Below are 22,716 nucleotides of genomic sequence, written 5' to 3' on the forward strand. Positions count from 1 at the left end.
GGCTCGGATGCCACCGTTGGGGAATGCAGTATTTCAAAAAAAAATACCTACGATCACGCAAGATCTATCTAGGAGATTGATGTCTACTACACAACCTCTTCTTGTAGACGTTGTTGGGCCTCCAAGTGCGGAGGTTTGTAGGACAATAGCAAATTTCCCTCAAGTGGATGACCTAAGGTTTATCAATCCGTGGGAGGCGTAGGTTGAAGATGGTCTCTCTCAAACAACCCTGCAACCAAATAACAAAGAGTCTCTTGTGTCCCCAACACACCCAATACAATGGTAAATTGTATAGGTGCACTAGTTCGGCGAAGAGATGGTGATACAAGCGCAATATGGATGGTAGACATAGGTTTTTGTAATCTGAAAATATAAAAACAGCAAGGTAACTAATGATAAAAGTGAGCACAAACGGTATTGCAATGCTAGGAAACAAGGCCTAGGGTTCATACTTTCACTAGTGCAAGTTCTCTCAACAATAATAACATAATTGGATCATATAACTATCCCTCAACATGCAACAAAGAGTCACTCCAAAGTCACTAATAGCGGAGAACAAACGAAGAGATTATTGTAGGGTACGAAACCACCTCAAAGTTATTCTTTCTGATTGATCTATTCAAGAGTCCGTAGTAAAATAACAAGAAGCTATTCTTTCCGTTCGATCTATCCTAGAGTTCGTACTAGAATAACACCTTAAGACACAAATCAACCAAAACCCTAATGTCACCTAGATACTCCAATGTCACCTCAAGTATCCGTGGGTATGATTATACGATATGCATCACACAATCTCAGATTCATCTATTCAAACCAACACAAAGTACTTCAAAGAGTGCCCCAAAGTTTCTACCAGAGAGTCAAGATGAAAACGTGTGCCAACCCCTATGCATAAGTTCACAAGGTCACTGAACCCGCAAGTTGATCACCAAAACATACATCAAGTAGATCACGTGAATATCCCATTGTCACCACAGATAAGCACATGCAAGACATAAATCAAGTGTTCTCAAATCCTTAAAGACTCAATCCGATAAGATAACTTCAAAGGGAAAACTCAATCCATTGCAAGAGAGTAGAGGGGGAGAAACATCATAAGATCCAACTATAATAGCAAAGCTCGCGATACTTCAAGATCGTGCCAAATCAAGAACACGAGAGAGAGAGAGAGAGAGAGAGAGAGAGATCAAACACATAGCTACTGGTACATACCCTCAGCCCCGAGGGTGAACTACTCCCTCCTCATCATGGAGAGCGTCGGGATGATGAAGATGGCCACCGGTGAGGGATCCCCCCTCCAACAGGATGCCGGAACAGGGTCCCGGTTGGTTTTTGGTGGCTACAGAGGTTTGCGGCGGCGGAACTCCCGATCTAGGTTATTTTCTGGAGGTTTCTGTATTTATAGGAATTTTTGGGGTAGGTCTCATGTCAGGGAGGTCTCCGAGTCATCCACGAGATAGGGGGACGCGCCCAGGGGGGTAGGTGATACGTCTCCTTCATATCTATAATTTTTGATTGTTCCATGCCAATATTATTCAACTTTCATATACTTTTGGCAACTTTTATACTATTTTTGGGACTAACATATTGATCCAGTGCCCAGTGCCATTTCCTGTTTGTTGCATGTTTTATGTTTCGCAAAAACCCCATATCAAGCGGAGTCCAAACGGGATAAAAACGGACGGAGAATTATTTTGGAATATTTGTGATTTTTGGGAAGTAAACTCAACGCGAGACGGTGCCTGAGGTGGCCACGAGGGTGGGACCCACGCCCACTCCAGGTGGGCGCTCCCCCACCCTCGTGGGCCCCTCATAAGGCGGTTGATGCTCTACTTTGGCCGCAAGAAAGCTAATTTTTGGAAAAAGATCTGGGCGATGGTTTCAATCTAATCGGAGTTACGATCTCTAGATATAAAAGAAACAGTGCCAGGGCAGAATCCCAAAACGCAGAAACAGAGAGAGACAGATCCAATCTCGGAGGGGCTCTCGCCCCTCCCACGCCATGGAGGCCAAGGACTAGAGGGGAAACCCTTCTCCCATCTAGGGAGGAGGTCAATGAAGAAGAAGACGAAGGGGCCCCTCTCCCCTTCTCTTCCGGTGGCGCCGGAACGCTGTCGTGGCCATCATCATCACCGCAATCTTCACCAACAACTTCACCGCCATCATCACCAACTCTTCCCCCCTCTATGCAGCGGTGTAACCTCTCTCTTACCCGCTGTAATCTCTACTTAAACATGGTGCTCAACGCTATATATTATTTCCCAATGATGTATGGCAATCCTATGATGTTTGAGTAGATCCGTTTTGTCCTATGGGCTATTTGATGATCAAGATTGGTTTGAGTTGCATGTTTTATTATTGGTGCTGTCCTATGGTGCTCTCCGTGTCGCACAAGCGTGAGGGATCCCCGCTGTAGGGTTTGCAATATGTTCATGATTTGCTTATGGTGGGTGGCGTGAGTGAGAGAAGCACAGACCCGAGTAAGTAGGTTGTTTGCGTATGGGATAAAGGGGACTTGATACTTTAATGCTATGGTTGGGCTTTACCTTAATGAATCTTTAGTAGTTGCGGATGCTTGCTAGAGTTCCAATCATAAGTGCATATGATCCAAGTAGAGAAAGTATGTTAGCTTATGCCTCTCCCTCAAATAAAATTGCAATAATGATTACCGGTCTATTTATCGATTGCCTAGGGACAAATAACTTTCTCGTAGCAAAAAGCTCTCTACTAAAACTAATTTAGTTGTGTCTTTATCTAAACAGCCCCTAGCTTTTTATTTACTCGCTCTTTATTATCTTGCAAACCTATCCAAAAACACCTACAAAGTACTCTAGTTTCATACTTGTTCTAGGTAAAGCGAACGTCAAGCGTGCGTAGAGTTGTATCGGTGGTCGATAGAACTTGAGGGAATATTTGTTCTACCTTTAGCTCCTCGTTGGGTTCTACACTCTTACTTATCGAAAGAGGCTACGATTGATCCCCTGTACTTGTGGGTTATCAGTAGGGCGCGCCCCCACCCTCGTGGACGGCCCGGGACTCTTCTGGCCCAACTCTTTTACTCCGGGGGCTTCTTTTGGTCCATAAAAAATCATCAAAAATTGGCACGTCAATTGGACTCCGTTTGGTATTTCTTTTCTACGATACTCAAAAACAAGGAAAAAACAGAAACTGGCACTGGGCTCTAGGTTAATAGGTTAGTCCCAAAAATCATATAAAATAGCATATAAATGCATATAAAACATCCTAGAAGGATAATATAATAGCATGGAAGAATCAAAAATTATAGATACGTTGGAGACGTATCAAGCATCCCCAAGCTTAATTCCTACTCGTCCTCGAGTAGGTAAATGATAAAAACAGAATTTTTGATGTGGAATGCTACCTAACATAAGTTATAATGTAATTTTCCTTATTGTGGCATGAATGTTCAGATCTGAAAGATCCAAGACAAAAGTTTAATATTGACATAAAAATATTAATACTTCAAGCATGCTAACCAAGCAATTATGTCTTATCAAAATAACATAGCCAAAGAAAGCTCATCCCTACAAAATCATATAGTTTGGCCATGTTTCATTTTCGTCACACAAAATGCTCCCATCATGCACAACCCCGATGACAAGCCAAGCAATTGTTTCATACTTAGCCTTTTCAAACCTTTTCAACTTTCACGCAATATATGAGCGCGAGCCATAGACATAGCACTATGGGTGGAATAGAATATGATGATGGAGATTTGTGAGAAGACAAAAAAGGAGAAAGTCTCACATTGACGCGGCTTAATCAACGGGCTATGGAGATGCCCATCAATTGATGTCAATGCGAGGAGTTGGGATTGCCATGAAACGGATGCCCTAGATCTATAAATATATGAAAGCTCAACAAAAGAAACTAAGTGGGTGTGCATCCAACTTGCTTTCTCACGAAGACCTAGGGCATTTTGAGGAAGCCCATAATTGGAATATACAAGCCAAGTTCTATAATGAAAAATTCCCACTAGTATATGAAAGTGACAAAATAAGAGACTCTCTATCATCAAGATCATTGTGCTACTTTGAAGCACAAGTGTGGAAAAAGGATAGTAACATTGTCCCTTCTCTCTTTTTCTCTCATTTTCTTTATATTTTTTTATTTGGGCTTCTTTGGCCTCATTTTTTTTATTTGGGTTTCTTTGGCCTCTTTTTTTTCGTCCGGAGTCTCATCCCGACTTTTGGGGGAATCATAGTCTCCATCATCCTTTCCTCACTGGGACAATGCTCTAATAATGATGATCATCACACTTTTATTTACTTACAACTCAAGAATTACAGCTCGATACTTAGAACAAAAATATGACTCTATGTGAATGCCTCCGGCGGCGTACTGAGATGTGCAATGAATCAAGAGTGACATGTATGAAAGAATTATGAAGGTGGCTTTGCCACAAATACGATGTCAACTACATGATCATGCAAAGCAATATGACAATGATGAAGCGTGTCATAATAAATGAAACGGTGGAAAGTTGCATGGCAATATATCTCGGAATGGCTATCGAAATGCAATAATAGGTAGGTATGGTGGCTGTTTTGAGGAAGATATAAGGAGGCTTATGTGTGATAGAGCGTAAAGTATCACGGGGTTTGGATGCACCGGCGAAGTTTGCACCAACTCTCGAGGTGAGAAAGGGCAATGCACGGTACCGAAGAGGCTAGCAACGATGGAAAGGTAAGAGTGCGTATAATCCATGGACTCAACATTAGTCATAAAGAACTCACATACTTATTGAAATAATCTACAAGTCATCAAAACTAAGCACTACGCGCATGCTCCTAGAGGGATAGATTGGTAGGAAAAGACCATCGCTCGTCCCCGACCGCCACTCATAAGGAAAGCAATCAAAGAACACCCCATGCTTCAAATTTGTCACACAACGGTTACCATACGTGCATGCTACGGGACTTGCAAACCTCAACACAAGTATTTCTCAATTTCACAATTACTCAACTAGCACGACTCTAATATCACCATCTTCATATCAAGTATCATAGTATTCAATGCACTCTATATGAACGTTTTTGTTATACCCATCTTGGATGCCTATCATATTAGGACTAGTTTCATAACCAAAGCAAATTACCATGCTGTTCTAAAAGACTCTCAAAATAATATAAGTGAAGCATGAGAGATCAATAATTTCTATTAAATAAAGCCACCGCCGTGCTCTAAAAGATATAAGTGAAGCACTAGAGCAAACGACAAACTACTCCGAAAGATATAAGTGAAGATCAATGAGTAGTCGAATAATTATGCAACTATGTGAAGACTCTCTAATATTTAAGAATTTCAGATCTTGGTATATTATACAAACAGCAAGCAAAACAACATAAAATAAAATGATGCTCCAAGCAAAACACATATCATGTGGTGAATAAAAATATAGCTCCAAGCAAAGTTACCGATGAACGAAGACGAAAGAGGGGATGCCATCCGGGGCATCCCCAAGCTTAGGCTCTTGGTTGTCCTTGAATATTACCTTGGGTTGCCTTGGGCATCCCCAAGCTTAGGCTCTTGCCACTCCTTATTCCATAGTCCATCGAATCTTTACCCAAAACTTGAAAACTTCACAACACAAAACTCAACAGAAAACTCGTAAGCTCCGTTAGTATAAGAAAATAAATCACCACTTAGGTACTGTTGTGAACTCATTCTAAATTCATATTGGTGTAATATCTACTGTATTACAACTTCTCTATGATTCATACCCTCCGATACTACTCATAGATTCATCAAAATAAGCAAACAACACATAGAAAATAGAATCTGTCAAAAACAGAACTGTCTGTAGTAATCTGTAACTCTCGAATACTTCTGTAACTCCAAAAATTTCGAAATAAATTGGTGGACGTGAGGAATTTGTCTATTAATCTTATTAAAAAAGAATCAACTTAAAATCACTCTTCTGTAAAAAAAATTATAGCTAATTTCGTGAGCATAAAGTTTCTGTATTTTACAGCAAGATCACATTAACTTTCACCCAAGTCTTCCCAAAGGTTCTGCTTGGCACTTTATTGAAACAAAAGCTATAAAACATGATTAGTACAGTAGCATAATCATGTGAACACACAAAAACAGTAAGGGTAAATATTGGGTTGTCCCCAACAAGCGCTTTTCTTTAATGCCTTTCTAGCTAGGCATGATGATTTCAATAATGCTCTCATAAAAGATAAGAATTGAAACATAAATAGAGCATCATGAAGAATATGACTAGCACATTTAAGTCTAACCCACTTCCTATTCATAGGGATTTTGTGAGCAAACAACTTATGGGAACAATAATCAACTAGCATAGGAAGGCAAAACTAGCATAACTTCAAAACTTTAAGCACATAGAGAGGAAACTTGATATTATTGCAATTCCTACAAGCATATGTTCCTCCCTCATAATAATTTTAAGTAGCATCATGAATGAATTCAACAATATAACCATCACATAAAGCATTTTTTCATGATCTACAAGCATAGAATTTTTAATACTCTCCACATAAGCAAATTTCTTCTCGTGAATAGTAGTGGGAGCAAACTCAACAAAATAACTATCATGTGAGGCATAATCCAATTGAAAATTAAAATCATGATGACAAGTTTCATTGTTATCATTATTCTTTATAGCATACTTGTCATCACAATAATCATCATAGATAGCAACTTTGTTCTCATAATCAATTGGAACCTCTTCCGAAATAGTGGATTTATCACTAAATAAAGTCATGACCTCTCCGAAACCACTTTCATCAACATAATCATCATAAAAAGAAGGCATGCTATCATCATAATAAATTTGCTCATCAAAACTTGGGGGACTAAAACTATCATCTTCATCAAACATAGCTTCCCCAAGCTTGTGGCTTTGCATATCATTAGCATCATGGGTATTCAAAGAATTCATACTAACAACATTGCAATCATGCTCATCATTCAAATATTTAGTGCCAAACATTTTAATGCATTCTTCTTCTAACACTTGAGCACAATTTTTCTTTCCATCATTTTCACGAAATATATTAAAAAGATGAAGCATATGAGGCACCCTCAATTCCATTTTTTTGTAGTTTTCTTTATAAACTAAACTAGTGATAAAACAAGAAACAAAAAGATTCGATTGCAAGATCTAAAGATATACCTTCAAGCACTCACCTCCCCGGCAATGGCGCCAGAAATTGCTTGATGTCTACTACACAACCTTCTTCTTGTAGACGTTGTTGGGCCTCCAAGTGCATAGGTTTGTAGGACAGTGGCAAATTTCCCTCAAGTGGATGACCTAAGGTTTATCAATCCGTGGGAGGCGTAGGTTGAAGATGGTCTCTCTCAAACAACCCTGCAACCAAATAACAAAGAGTCTCTTGTGTCCCCAACACACCCAATACAATGGTAAATTGTATAGGTGCACTAGTTCGGTGAAGATATGGTGATACAAGCGCAATATGGATGGTAGACATAGGTTTTTGTAATCTGAAAATATAAAAACAGCAAGGTAACTAATGATAAAAGTGAGCACAAACGGTATTGCAATGCTAGGAAACAAGGCCTAGGGTTCATACTTTCACTAGTGCAAGTTCTCTCAACAATAATAACATAATTGGATCATATAACTATCCCTCAACATGCAACAAAGAGTCATTCCAAAGTCACTAATAGCGGAGAACAAACGAAGAGATTATTGTAGGGTACGAAACCACCTCAAAGTTATTCTTTCTGATCGATCTATTCAAGAGTCCGTAGTAAAATAACACGAAGCTATTCTTTCCGTTCGATCTATGCTAGAGTTCGTACTAGAATAACACCTTCAGACACAAATCAACCAAAATCCTAATGTCACCTAGATACTCCAATGTCACCTCAAGTATCCGTGGGTATGATTATACGATATGCATCACACAATCTCAGATTCATCTATTCAAACCAACACAAAGTACTTCAAAGAGTGCCCCAAAGTTTCTACCAGAGAGTCAAGATGAAAACGTGTGCCAACCCCTATGCATAAGTTCACAAGGTCACTGAACCCGCAAGTTGATCACCAAAACATACATCAAGTAGATCACGTGAATATCCCATTGTCACCACAGATAAGCACATGCAAGACATAAATCAAGTGTTCTCAAATCCTTAAAGACTCAATCCGATAAGATAACTTCAAAGGGAAAACTCAATCCATTGCAAGAGAGTAGAGGGGGAGAAACATCATAAGATCCAACTATAATAGCAAAGCTCGCGATACTTCAAGATCGTGCCAAATCAAGAACACGAGAGAGAGAGAGAGAGAGAGAGAGAGAGAGAGAGAGAGAGAGATCAAACACATAGCTACTGGTACATACCCTCAGCCCTGAGGGTGAACTACTCCCTCCTCGTCATGGAGAGCGTCGGGATGATGAAGATAGCCACCGGTGAGGGATCCCCCCCTCTGGCAGGGTGCCGGAACAGGGTCCCGATTGGTTTTTGGTGGCTACCGAGGCTTGCGGCGGCGGAACTCCCGATCTAGATTATTTTCTGGAGGTTTCTGTATTTATAGGAATTTTGGCGTAGGTCCGACGTCAGGGGGGTCTCTGATGTCTACTACACAACCTTCTTCTTGTAGACGTTGTTGGGCCTCCAAGGGCAGAGGTTTGTAGGACAGTAGCAAATTTCCCTCAAGTGGATGACCTAAAGTTTATCAATCCGTGGGAGGCATAGGATGAAGATGGTCTCTCTCAAACAACCCTGCAACCAAATAACAAAGAGTCTCTTGTGTCCCCAACACACCCAATACAATGGTAAATTGTATAGGTGCACTAGTTCGGCGCAAGATGGTGATACAAGTGCAATATGGATGGTAGATATAAGTTTTTGTAATCTGAAAATATAAAAACAGCAAGGTAACAAGTAATAAAAGTGAGCACAAATGGTATTGCAATGCGTTGAAACAAGGCATAGGGTTCATACTTTCACTAGTGCAAGTTCTCTCAACAATAATAACATAACTGGAGGTACCAAAAAACCCATGAGAGGTGAGACGAAAAAACCCTGAAAGCGAGACTACCAACTGCTTCATTAAGAGTAGAGAAATAATAAAGTGAACGGGCAACAAAGAAAAACATAAAAGAAAGGACTGTGCTAACTTCCAGTCGACTGGACGTTAGCAACAGATCTGGACGATCGATCCCGCGATTCACTTCTCCAGTCCTCAATCCCATCCCACCGCTTCTCCCGCTTCATTTTTGAACGATCGATCCCGCGATCCACTTCTCCCGTCCTTGATCCCATCCCACCGCTTCTCCCGCTTCATTTTAATTTTCTGGCGTGGTAGAAAAATATGGTAAAAAGTGGTGAGAGGCGGGACTCGAACTCACTACCTCTTGATTCATTATCGAATTTTATATCCATCTGGTCCAGTTTCAAGTTGTGATCACAAAGAATGCCAATAAATATTTGTACTTCTACATACGCGACCAGAAAAACAAGCTTTTTTTCTTTCTTTCCTTTTTATTTACCAAATTTTCTTTCCTTTTGTACATGCTAATCCATGCACCACAGATCTGATAACTCACGCCCTGCTGTAAAGAACATGATAATTTATACGCACGAACCTGATAACTCACGCACAAACATCGTGATAACACACGCACAACAAATATTTTCGCCCAAGTAAAAAGTTACTGTGGTGTTTGTACATAAGTTATCAGCGTTGTGGGCACTCAAAAGTTACCGGAGTTGCATTTTAAACAACCTTTTTTTTCCACGGATTAAAGTTATTAGGGTGTTTGTACCTAAGTTATCAGGTTTGTTGGCGTATATTACCATGCTATTTATACAGAAGTTATCGCGGATGTGTCTTCAACATTTTTTTGCCCGGATAAAAATTACCGTGGTGTTTGGACCTAAGTTATCAGGTTTGTTGACGTATATTACCATGCTATTTATACAGAAGTTATCGCGGATGTGTCTTCAACATTTTTTCCCCGGATAAAAATTACCTTGGTGTTTGGACCTAAGTTATCAGGTAAGCGGTGCGTATATTACCATATTATTTTACACATAAGTAATTGAAGATATGATTTTAAGAAAGAAAAATCCCAGGTCAAAGTTATCACATTGTCTTTGCCTAAGTTATCTGGTCTATGGTGCGCATATTTCCATGCTATTTATATTGAAGTCATCAAGTTGTGTATTTAACCAATATTTTCTGTTGGGTCAAAAATACCATGAGTATTACGTACCACTGAAGATGCCGGAGTATATTTAAGCAACTTTTTTCTGGGTCAAAGTTAACATAATATTTGTTCATCAAGTTATGAGATCTATATCTCGCCAAAAACAAGTCGTTTTCATGGGCCGGACCACTAGCACGCTATAATGATGTTTGTACAAAAGTTATCACGGTGTTTGTATATAAGTGATCAAATTTGTTATGCGTGAGTTACCATGCTATTTACACATAAATTATCGTCAAACAACACTCCCCCACTGGACCAAACTTATCGTGTATACGGTACTTATATTATCATGCTATTTTCACACGAGTTGCCAGGGTGTGTTTCAAAAATTGTTTTTCACCTGATCGAGGTTTCCACAATATTTGTACATAAGTTATCAAGGTTGCGGTGAATAAATTATCATGTTAAGACCATGAACGCAGCTCACATCTATGTACAAAAGAGTACAAGAGTCTAGTCTTCTATGTTAAATCGTGAGCTCAACTCACATCTCTAATATATTTTTGATAAAAATGTATGTTTTGTATATTTTTTGGTAAAAAGTTTGTAAGAAGAGTCTGCCTCAACATGAAGGTATGAAAAGTATCTAACATGAATCAAATCACAATATAGAGTTTGTTTAGGTGGTTGCCGGTAGATTCCTAATACTACCTTGTCTGTTAGATCCCAGGTTCGACTCCCCCAGCCCTCCTATTTCCTTACCGAAATAAAAAGGAAGACAACCCAAAAAAGGCGTCTTGGAGTTGCGCAGGGAATGAGCGGGAATTACAGATCGAGTGGGACGAGTGAGACGTGCGGGAATTGTATCGAGTGGGAACGAGTGAGACGTGCGGGAATTGTGGATCGGGAGTGGGCGGGAGCGGGAGCGATGTAAACAAAGATCGTAGGAAAAAAAATAGACGAGAACGTGCCTGTCGCTAAATGCCAGTCGGCAGGAAAATAGCATTCTCCTAAAAGAAAATTAGAGTTGAAGATAGGTCTAAAGCAAAAAAATGCAAAGACAAAAAGAGGGGTCATAAGATTGTAAGAGGTGAATTGTTTTGTTAGGTTTGCTCCCTACGTGCAACCAAGAGGCGGCTCTCCACTAGTCGACGCTACCCTGGGTTCCCCTACTCCACGCCGACCGCCACGACGATGGGTGGGGTGAGGACCCCCGGATCTGAGTGTCTGGTTCATGTCTTCTAGGTCTCAAGTTCTTCACCATCAGTAAAGTTGGGGCATCGACGTCGATGGGAATAACGATTCCTCGGCTTTCCCCATGCCGATGGACTTCCTTGGAAGGATTTCGATGGTCAGAGTATGATGCCAATTTCGGGCATTAAGTTTGGCATGATTAACATTTTCCCACGGCGGCGACATGCTGCAGAAGGGACAAGGTTGCGACATGTTCTTTCAGCCAGTTCTATCTTCTCCCAACGAAGCTTAGCTATATATGGCCCCGTAAGGGAACTTGTGATGTTTGTGTTCCCCTCATATGTTTGACCGGAGTTAAGATTATTGTCTGACCCTCCTCGGTGCTAGCTTCTATGGAACAATGATCTTTCTAGATCATGGTTGTCGGCGTCTTCTGGTTTACATCGATGGCTTCCCGATCACTATTTGTACAAGCTCATGGGTTTCAACAAGATTGTTGGAGTCCTAGGGTCAAAAACGAGCTCTGCTGACAGCGCGCTATCGGTGGATGCAAAAGGAAGTGATGATTTCTTCAAGGACTTGTCTGTAGTTTCTTATTCTTGAACTGAAGTTCTTGTAAGGCTTGGTTTTATTTAATATATGGCCTTAGGCCTCTTTCACAAAAAAGACGTCGTTGGGCCCCGGGGGAGAGGGGGTGCTAAGACCTATCATGCCCCCCTTCAACTCATAGGTCCTTTATGATTGCCAAACTTCATTCGCATGTAAGTCTTTCCAAAAAAATATTAACAATGAGCTCTTATCCATCAAGAGTATGTTGACAGTTTGTTGTTTTTTAGATCATCAGCATCACGGTTTGGTGGTTTTCACTTTATTATAGTAAGTCGATATCTTCATTTGCTCATCCCGACCTATCCAGTGTTAGAGGCATGATTGTTGAAATCCTTATGTTGAGGGGAGGGGGCAACGAAAGGAACAAGAGAAATTTCTACTGTTCACATGAACTTAAGACCAAATACATATCGTTGGGGTGGGGGTCAAGGCCCTAGCTGCCCCCCTGCCAGCGCCATGGAACCTATCGGTGCTTCTTGTATAATATCTATAACAGTCAAGCTAATTGGACTAAGGTATAAGATCTAGGGCTAATTTACAACTGTTATCATGCATCGTGAATCCAGATATGTTTTTTGTTGTTGTAAATTTAGTCAAGAACCCTCTCAAACTTTAGAATGATTTTGATTATCAAATAATACTTATAGTGAAACTAACTCTTGTCCAAACTCAAACATTGTGTAAACTTGATACTGGAGGGAGCCTTTTGTTTTTGCAGGGAAAGGGAGATGGAGCTTAATTTGGATTAGCTCAGGAATCCAAGTAATATAACACTGTTTCTTTCATATATCTCCCAAGCGCTTAGCTAGTCAGCTTGGTGGTTGTGTTGTGGTCCGATGATCATGGATGGCAAGAAGACACCGTTTATTCCTAGGTTTCAAACTTGAATAAGTAAGCACCTAGAAGCTTAACCGTCGATTGTCGTAGGAGCAGAAACTTTACATACCTAAAGGAATAATTGGACTATTCTTTTGTTCGAGTTTTGCCAAGAAATTCTCATTACAAGGCTTTGTAGAGGAAGTTTGTGCAATATGCTTAGTATACAAGTATCACTTCTTCATTTCCTTCCACAATAGGTGATACGTCTCCAACGTATCTATAATTTTTTATTGTTCCATGCTATTATACTATCTATTTTGGATGTTTTATATGCATTAATATGCTATTTTATATTATTTTTGGGACTAACCTATTAAGCTAGAGCCTAGTGCCAGTTTCTGTTTTTTCCCTTGTTTTAGAGTTTCGCAAAAAATGAATACCAAACGGAGTCCAAACGGAATGAAACCTTCGCGACAATTTTTCTTGGACCAGAAGACATCCAGAGGATTTTGAGTGCAAGTCTGGGAAGCCACTAGGCGGCCACAAGGACGGAGGGCGCGCCCCCCACCCTTGTGGGCCCCTCGTGACTCCACCGACCTATTTCTTCCGCCTATATATTCTCAAATATTCCAAAACCAATGAGGAGAGCCATGAAAACACTTTTTCACCGCCGCAACCTTCTATACCCGTGAGATCCCATCTAGGGGCCTTTTCCGGCGTCCTGCCGGAGGGGGATTCGATCACGGAGGGCTTCTACATCAACGCCATTGGCTCTCCCATGAAGCGTGAGTAGTTTACCTCAGGCCTACGGGTCCATAGCTAGTAGTTAGATGGCTTCTTCTCTCTCTTTGATTCTCAATACCATGTTCTCCTCGATGTTCTTGGAGATCTATTTGATGTAATACCTTTTTGCGGTGTGTTTGCCGAGATCCGATGAATTGTGGATTTATTATCAGCTTATCTATGAATATTATTTGAATCTCCTCTGAATTCTTATATGCATGATTTGATATCTTTGCAAGTCTCTTTGAACTATCGATTTGGTTTGGCCAGCTAGATTGGTTTTTCTTGCAATAGGAGAAGTGCTTAGCTTTAGGTTCAATCTTGCGGTGCTTGATTGTAACATTCCAAATTTTCCAATCTGGATTGTTAATAGGATCATTCTTTTTCATCTTGATTTCTATGCATATTTGAATTTTCTGAATATTCAAATCATTATTGCAACTTAAGGCAAACTGTTGGAGTGGAGATGACATGACTTCTCCCCTGTTATAAAAAGTTCATAACGATCAAAATATTATTTGGAGTTCACCTGATGTATTTCTGTAATTTTATGAACTACAAATGATTTTTAGATTTGTTTTATACTGCTCTTTGTGTGTTCTTTATTGCATAAAATAGTTTTACAAAATTGCGTTGGGGCTGGAATTATATTTACTGTAGTATATATTAGTAGTAGTATTTTACTGTGTGTTTATGTATTTTAGAAATTCCATTGGCATTTTTTGTTAGCCAATAATTCCTGTAGTTTTCTTTACCAGCAAGTTTTACTGTGCATTTGGTCTGCACACAGCCCGCCTCTATCCTCGCCTACGCGCCGCGCTGAAGCGGAAGCAACAGCAGCTAGCAGGCCAGCCCATTTCGGCGCAGACCGTAGCCCAGACGCAGCTCACCCCGCAACTTTTTTCCCCTCCTGTGACGCTGACACTTGGGGCCCGCCAGGTCGTCTCTTTCCTCAAGACGAACTCCTGTTCGTTCACGAGTTCTTCCTGCCGACACAAATCCTCTTCGATTCGGCCAAGTATTTGCCCCTAGGCCACGTCGTCCACACTATAAATATTCTACAGGTTCTTCTCTGCCAATTTTTGGCAAAATCCCTCTCTCCCGTACCCTTTAGCGCCCCCAAGATCTCGCGGTAGTCCGCCGCCGCAGAAGCTCTTCCGCCGGCAGAAATCGTCGCCACCGCGGGTTCCCAGCACCTCCTATTCTCCCTGTAGTGCTCCTATTGTTTCCCTCTACCTCCCTCATCTATTAGTTCTCGCAGGGAACCACCCAGCCGAGTGATTCGAGCTCCCCCCGACGAACAACTCGGACGTCGCCGCTCCAGCCGGTCGTCGCGGACGCTAGCAGAAGCCCCAGTCGCCCAGGGGGACATCTTCGAGTTCGCCGTGTTCCTCCTCACCTCATCCTTTTCTCCCCGAGCTCGGGAGGCCTCTCCAGCGAGCGCACGCCCGAAGTCCGAGCCGGCCGCGCCGTCTTCCTCAACTCCGGCGGCCATCGAGCCCTGTTTCTCCGGTGAGTCATTTTCGTCCGTCCGATCCTTGATGGACCGCCCAGATTAGATCATACTTGTTTTTTTCCTACGAACCGGTTCAGTTACTTATCGGTAATCCGTCGGTTAGCCATTGTAGCAAACACCCTATGGCCACTCACGCGTTGACACGTATAGCCTCCACAGCAGCCGCGGCAGTGCTTCCAAGAACGCTGCCATGGCACAGTTTTTCTGGCAGATTTCATATCATATTTTCGTTTAGGTATATCTTTTAATCCGTAACTCCAAATTCGTAGATTCTTTTTCCTGTGTACTCCTATTGACCAGGAGCATCTATTAGAACCAAAATTTCACATTTTTGAAATGTTTGAATTTGAATTTGATCAAATTTGAATTTCACCTTCCGGAGGCCATATCTTTCAAACCGTTGATTCAAATCAGTTGATTCTTTTTGCATTGTGTTCCTACTAGCATCTAGATAATATATACCTACTTATATGTTCTGTTAATTAAGTTTTTATTTGAACTCCTTGTTGTTTACTCTATTCGTGGTGTTATGTGAGTACGGTTTATTTATCAGTGCCTTCGTTAATCGTATAGATTGTCCGGAGTGTGAAGCGGATCGGAATTAATCGTTAGAGTACTTCAGCACGTCCAAGGCAAGTTTGTACATTTGATTTTGCTCATCCTATATTCTGCGATGCATGTGTGGTTTTATGCTATGATATATGTCTCGCTTGATATGTGTATCCCGTGTTGTTATGTTTTGGTATTGATTGTGTTATGTTATGGTGTGATCAACTAGCTATGGTAGATGTGGGCATGTGTCGAGTGATCCATGAAAGTGGTGAGTGTTTATAGCCATAGGCTCGGGATTATTAACCAGGTGAATGCGTCACTGGCAGAGCGCTCTGTTGTCCCTAGAGAATGCGCCATTGACAGAGCGCACTTGAGGCGAGGTATAGTTTTCGGAACTTAAATCAAGTGAATGCGTCCTTGGCAGAGCGCTCTATGGTTCCTAGAGAATGCGCCACTGACAGAGCGCGCTTGAGAGACTTCTGAAGTTCTTGTCATGTTTTCTTAGAATCTTTGGGTTATCTTGGGCGAGTAAATTAGAGACGGTTGTGAGTTCAGGTAGTGGAGGCAGGTGAAAACTTTCTTCTCCAAATTAACTTGAGTGTTTTGTTTGTCATACATTGCTTTGTGGATGTAGGTTGCTATATCATATTGTGTGATTTGCCAATACATTCAATGTATTGACCCTTTGTGGCTGCAACTTATCATGTTGCAGGATTTTCAGATGATCAATGAGATACAGTAGGATCGCGAGTCTTCACTCAACATGTTCTCCGGTGGGCAATGATGGGACTCTTCGTTTGTTTATGCTACATTTCCGCTGTTATTATTGAATAAAAGTTAGCTATGTGCTACTCAGTTTGTAAACTTTATAACTTCTGGATCATACGTTATATTAAATAATGCACTTGTTACTTGATATTCCTATGTATTGTGTGTGCTAGCGATTCAATCCAGGGACTAGCACAATAAGCAAAGAGACATCGAATCTTATCAGGTTCGGGTCGTTACATTGATCCCAGTGACACAAGGGGAACCGACACGTATTGTATTGTTGCCATCGAGGATAACAAGATGGGGTTTTCATCATATTGCTTGAGTTTATCCCGCTACATCATGTCATCTTACTTAAAGCATTACTCTGTTCTTATGAACTTAATACTCTAGATGCAGGCAGGAGTCGGTCGATGTGTGGAGTAATAGTAGTAGATGCAGGCAGGAGTCGGTCTACTTGATACGGACGTGATGCCTATATTCATGACCATTGCCTTAGATATCGTCATAACTTTGCGCCGGCAGTAATTTGTTCACCCACCGTAATATTTTTGATCTTAAGAGAAGCCTCTAGTGAAACCTATGGCCCCCGGGTCTATTTTCCATCATATAACTTTCCGATCTACAATTTTAGTTTCCGATTTACTTCCTTTGCAATCTTTTACTTTCCGATCTATAAACCAAAAATATTTACTTTACCGTTATCTATCTCTATCAGATCTCACTTTGTAAATAACCGTGAAGGGATTGACAACCCCTTTATCGCGTTGGGTGCAAGTTGGTGTTTGTTTGTGCAGGTATTCGGTGACTTGTGTGTTGTCTCCTATTGGATTGATACCTTGATTCTCAAACTGAGGGAAATACTTACTCTACTTTGCTGTATCACCTTTTCTCTTCAAGGAAAAAACCAACGCAAGCTCAAGAGGTAGCAGTAGGGTTTTATGTGTTTTATCAGATTTAGATATACTATGAGAAACAATTTAAGAAAAGTTAGGAAATCACCCTAACCGAGGTCTTGGTCCTTTATCAAGCAATTGCTTCTGGACTCTTACTTGAATATATTGGGTTGTTCTATTGTTCTAGTATACAACAAGGAGCAAGACTCCTGGTCTGTACCCATCTTATATCCTACATTTCAACAGTTTCTTGTAGGGATTCTCGAATGAGCTTCTCGGTGAGGTTCTTGGGAAGTCCTCGAACGCTATCCATCGTACCGACCTGCGCAACAAACGCAGAAACCAAAACAGTGATGAAGTCAGAACAGTGAAGTGGATATGCAGTTCCATCTCGACATTTTGAAGTAGGGGCTATTTGGAAGAATTTTCTCACTAGTTCCTTGATGAACGGCAAAGATGATGGATGCATGAGCCTGAGGCCCCCAGCCACGCAAGTCATGCCTCCTTCCTTCACCTGGAACGTAGCAGGATGTATCGAGTGAAATGTGTCATTAGTCCATTAACCCAAAGAAGTTGCATATTTTAGAGAAAAAAAACTCAGAAAGTGATCAGATTTAGGTTATAAACTCGTCTATTTGATCAATTAAGGCCAAAACTGATTTGAGAGAAAACAAACTGTCCACATTGCTGCCACGTCGACGTAAATTGAAGCGCTCGCGCTTGGCTTGACTTTTAGGACCCTCTTAACCAGCGAACGTCAGCTGGGAAGCATGGCAATTATGAATGATTTGCATGACAATTTATGTTGGCCGAGGATGGTAGGTTTAGTTGGCAAGCATGACAAATCTGCTTCAGTTTATTTTTTGCCAGGATTTGCTGTGCTTGCAAACTGAAGTTGTCATCCTCGTGACACTATAAATTGCAATAAAATGTTCGATTTTCCATCCACTCCCAATGAACGTAGGCTGAATAGCATTACATTATTTGCATAGTGTTATTTCTTCGAAATTGCTCTGCATACGATGAAAACTGCGTACGATTTATGTACCACGTGATCTCACTCGTATGTGGAATTTAATCAACGGCTGCTGATGGCTGTCGTACAAAAATCATACAAAGGTTGTCGTACGTGTAGCAGGTCTCTTCTTTCTTATACTAAAGCGGCCAATGGTTGATGTTATTTGCGTTTAAAATAAGTTAAGGGTGCGGTGTGTTGGTCAGGGATTGAACTTACAACTTTTTTGATGAACTCGTCTGGTATGTGGTGAAAATATATCAGCAGATGGACAAAAAGTCCAAAATCATGGTGAGTTTCAGTCTCAAATTCCAGGGAAGTATTAGCAAGTTCAGTTGGAAATGCAGTTACCTCAGGTATATCCCAACCCCCTTTCCTACCCCCGGTGCTCAGGTTGGTCACGAGGATATAATTCACTGCAAACGCTACATCACCCGAGTACCCTGTCACCACAGCAGGCACGAAACATTTGGTTACAGCCATATGCATATTGTATCTTGTCCGCGCGCGTCCACAAGAAGGTGATCAAAACTCAAAAGCCTCGTTACCCTTGATGAATTCCCTGGCTTCCTCCGTGCTCGTCGGCCTCTCCCGTATCATCCCTTTGCTCACCTTAACCTTCATCGACAGTCCCAACGAATACAGATTAATTAAGCTCGAGTAGTCACGGTTTATGCGCCAATCTTAATTGATGTCCATGTATACCTGGTCAGAAGTGATCAGAAGGGTAGGCAGATCTCTGCTGTCTCGATTACGAAGGTTCAGTTGAATGGCGTCGGCCTACACACATACGGCGCGATCAAGAAGCACCCTAGGATTGTATCACAAAGTGTCAAAGTTCATAGCAAACTGAAGATTGTGTCCTGCGCCGTAGCAGCTTGTTGGTACCTTGGCCTCGGCCAAGGCTTTGACCAGCTCCTCCGGCTTCTCCCTCCTGATGGCCTTCTCGTCGATGTCGGCGCTCTGGCAGCACACAGCCCAAATAGCCACTTCATCAGCAAGTATGTACAGGTTAAAAAAGTTATACTATCTCAGCAGAATACGGAAACTTGGTGAGCGGAGGGCACCCCGCCATGACCGTGAACTCGTATCCCATGTCTGACAGGATCGCGCGGCGCGCCGGCGACGACGACCTGATTATGATCTTCAAGGAATCGCATGAAGCGAGAGGCTTAGAGCAGATCGAGGTTGAAGGATACTCATTGCAAATGCTGAGAGGCCGTATAGTTTGACAAGTCACAAGAGATTTGTGTACCTTGAACGATGAGGAGTTGTTGCAGGTGGAAGCCATGCCTGCATTCTTCTCCTGCGGAACCGTGAAGAGGCTCACACACTGTTAAATGGCTCCGCTGCTTCCTTGGATTCCAAGTATCCGAAGCCTTGGGTTTGTCAGAGTTCGAATTTGACAGTAATAGTTTAAGACGCAGAGGGTATTAAGAATAGACCATCGCTAAAGCTGGTTCGTCAGTTCTTTGACGGTTGACCGGTGTGCGTGGCAGTGTGCAGCGCCAGACTCCACCCGGAACCTTCGCCGACACTTCGATAAAAGTTCGTTCAGGAAAAGTAAGATTTGTAGACATGCAAATTAAATACTGCCTCTGTCGTGGCCGGGGCGGGGCAGCTGCTGCTCTGGCTGTGGATGGCTCCACGGTGCCTTGGCAAGTCGGCTGCGGCGGCGGCTGGCTTATACCGGCGTCGGCTCGTCCATACGCGGCTTGTGGTGGCCCTTCATCTATCTCCTCATCGTCCGGGTGCTATTTTCGTTGAAGGATGACCCTCTTCGTGCTGCAGCTCATCACTAGTCTCGCGCTCGGGCAGCAGGGCCGAGCTCGTCCCGCGCCCAGCAGCAGGACTGAGCTCGTCTCGCGCCCGGCAGCAGGATCGTGCTCATCTTGCACCCGGCAGCAGGATCGCGCTCATCTCGCGCCCGGCAGTAGGACCTAGCTCGTCTCGCGCCCGGTGCTGCAGGACGAATCGATGGAGGCTTGCCCTGGTTCCAATCGTCTCTTCAGTTGGGGTAGCGGCGGGTGTCGGGTGAGGTGGTATCTGGGTCTCGGATGCCGGGGCGGCCCTGGTGGTGGTTGTGCGGTGCTCTTGGGCTGAGCCTGTTGCTTGGTGTTGCCCGGTGGCCATGGCCGTGTGGGCGGCGTGGTTGTCGGGGTGCGGCGTTTGTTGGCGGTGAGTATTGTTCGGGGTGAAAACCTGCTCTGTCTTCGGACAGACCGGCGATGGCGTAGCTCGTTCCCTTTCTGAAGGCGTAGTCACGGCTCTCATTGTCTTCGTGTGGCTCCTAGGGAAACTTTGATCCTCGGATCAGGAGGTGGCGGCGCTTCGGTGTCGTAACCTTCCTGAAGGCACCATCTTGGAGCCCATGGCTTGTCGTATGCGGCTTCATCTCTTCGTGGTGGCGTGTTCACTCGTGGAGCCCCCGGTTGCTCTTGTAGTGCTAGGGGTCGTGTTGCTGCGCTCAGCGCCTTTGTATCCCGCCTTGGGTGTGTGTGTTGGGGTGGAGTGCGTCTATACTGGGATGTTGTTGATCTTTGCTTTATATATAAAGCGGGGCGAAAGCCTTTTTCGGTAATATTCCCTCTGTCCCATAATATAAGAATGTTTTTTAAGCTAACATAGTTTGAAAAACGTTCTTATATTATGGGACGGAGGGAGTATTTTTTTGCCAAAGTATTTTTTATGGCAAGTTATATTAGTCAAGAATGGCAAATCTAGTTGGTGAGCTTGGCAAGTCCGCCTCATTTTATTTTATTTTTTGCCAAAAAACCCCGTGGTTAGCCCCAATGGCCGCACTCCTCGTCGCCCGTCTCCTTCCCCGCCCATCGCTTCCCGCCAGCGTGCGCATCTTGGCCCAAGTCGGGGACGGGTGGGCGCAAGCTGTCAATCCCCGAGAAGGTGGCCTTGCGGGCCACCACCCGCAACCCCGAGCCAGGTACTTCCCCATCCTCTCGATGTTCTTTCTTTCTCGAGTTCTAGGTTTTCCGTTCTTGCCAGCATCCCTCTTGAGCATTTAGCCAACGTTGCCCCGGACTGTGGCATTGTGTTACGAGGCGAGCGTCGGCCTCGTTTGGAGCAGATTCGGCCATCCACGCTAAGGAGCAGTTCGATCGGGCCCTCGGAGAGGCTCGTGCTCAGTGTGAGCACGAGCTTCAGAGGACCTCGACCACCGCTGAACCCGAGCATAGAGAGCCCGGAGCCGACAATGGCCCCAGTGATAGTTCAAATATGTGCACACTACAAAAAAATGCACTTCCGTGATTATACGTGTTTGTCACAGTAGGTCGCGTTTTCTGTCATGCATGTACATCCATGATAAATTTATGACAAAATCAAGATAGTCATACCTGTGCTGTCGTAGAAGTGTTCCATGACATTGCCAAAATTATCATCACGGAAGTGTCCACTTCCATGACGATAAATCGCGCGTCACAGAAGTGCTTTCGTCAAGGGTGACCGACACGTGGCATCCACCGTAACGGAACGCCGTTAAGCTATCGGGTCGGGTTTTGGATCCGATAACCCGTTAACAGCCCCGACCAATGGGGATTTTCCTCATGTAAAATCATCATTGGCTAGAGGAAACACGTGTCGGCTCATCGTTGGGACAGATGTCATCCACTTATTGGACGGAAGGCGCCTATGATACGTCGTCACGTGGCACGGCCCAACAGAAGCACATTCCTGTGAAAAGGCCGGCACGTTTGACTTGGTCAAAAGGTGGTGGGCCGGCCCATGGAAAGCCTGTTAACGGCATGTTCGCATATAGCCCATTTACAGCCCGCTAACCCAAGGCCTGTTACGCCCTATCCGAATTAGGCCCAGTAGCGTCATCTGGGCCATCCAATATGATTCCAGCCCGTTTTCACTTCTGGCGCATGTATGGCCCATGACGTCTTTCGGCCCATATGAGGCCCTATGTAACTCTTGGCCTATTAACGGCCCGTGGTGAAACTGGCCCGTAATGAACAGTGTATCACTTTACACCCATTAACGGCCCGTGGTGAAACTGACCCGTAATGAACAGTGTATCACTTTATACCCATTAACGGCCCGTTATTCCGTTGGGTCGTTTCTAGCCCATGTTATCTTTCGGCCTTCTCAGAGCCCATTTATTCTTGGGCTCATTTCCAGCATTCGTTTACTTACGGCCCGTTACTGTCATTTTCTGCTTGTGGGCCAAATTCAGCTCGTGGTTACAGTCGGCCCGTTTGTGGTCCGTTAATACGTTGGGCCGTTTTCATAGCGTCATCAAATACGGCCTATTAACGATGGCCCGTTATGGTCGGCCCATGAACGGACGATTCCAACTCTAGCCCGTTTACGGCCATAATGCTGTCTGTTTGGCCAATCGATCATACGGCCCGTATAAGGCCCGATGATGAT

General features: G+C 43.1%; 1 protein-coding gene and 1 long non-coding RNA gene across 2 annotated transcripts; one reads left to right on the top strand and one right to left on the bottom strand.

Moving 5' to 3' along the window:
- The first annotated feature begins 14,537 nt into the window (after window positions 1-14,537).
- Window positions 14,538-16,558, top strand: LOC123099512 (uncharacterized). Its single transcript, XR_006448172.1, has 3 exons — window positions 14,538-14,759; window positions 14,836-15,086; window positions 15,664-16,558. It is a non-coding gene; the product is annotated as an uncharacterized lncRNA (long non-coding RNA).
- Window positions 16,559-17,541: 983 nt separating this feature from the next.
- On the bottom strand, window positions 17,542-19,615 carry LOC123099513 (uncharacterized). The gene is made up of 6 exons (XM_044521660.1): window positions 19,580-19,615; window positions 19,213-19,287; window positions 19,030-19,104; window positions 18,873-18,942; window positions 18,676-18,767; window positions 17,542-17,823 (listed from the first exon to the last, which is right to left on the bottom strand). The coding sequence occupies exons 1-6, from the start codon at window positions 19,613-19,615 to the stop codon at window positions 17,542-17,544; spliced, it is 630 nt and encodes a 209-aa protein (XP_044377595.1).
- Between the last annotated feature and the right edge of the window lie 3,101 nt (window positions 19,616-22,716).

Source organism: Triticum aestivum, chromosome 4D (assembly GCF_018294505.1).
Source record: "Triticum aestivum cultivar Chinese Spring chromosome 4D, IWGSC CS RefSeq v2.1, whole genome shotgun sequence".
NCBI lineage: Eukaryota > Viridiplantae > Streptophyta > Magnoliopsida > Poales > Poaceae > Triticum > Triticum aestivum.

Bases quoted from the DNA above. Each gene is read 5' to 3' on its own strand.
- LOC123099513 (XM_044521660.1), bottom strand. From the start codon at position 19,615: ATGGCTTCCACCTGCAACAACTCCTCATCGTTCAAG. The intron at 19,288-19,579 runs GTACACAAATCT...GTGTGCTGCCAG, and splicing joins ACAACTCCTCATCGTTCAAG to AGCGCCGACATCGACGAGAA. The intron at 18,768-18,872 runs GTAACGAGGCTT...CTGTGGTGACAG, and splicing joins AGCCAGGGAATTCATCAAGG to GGTACTCGGGTGATGTAGCG.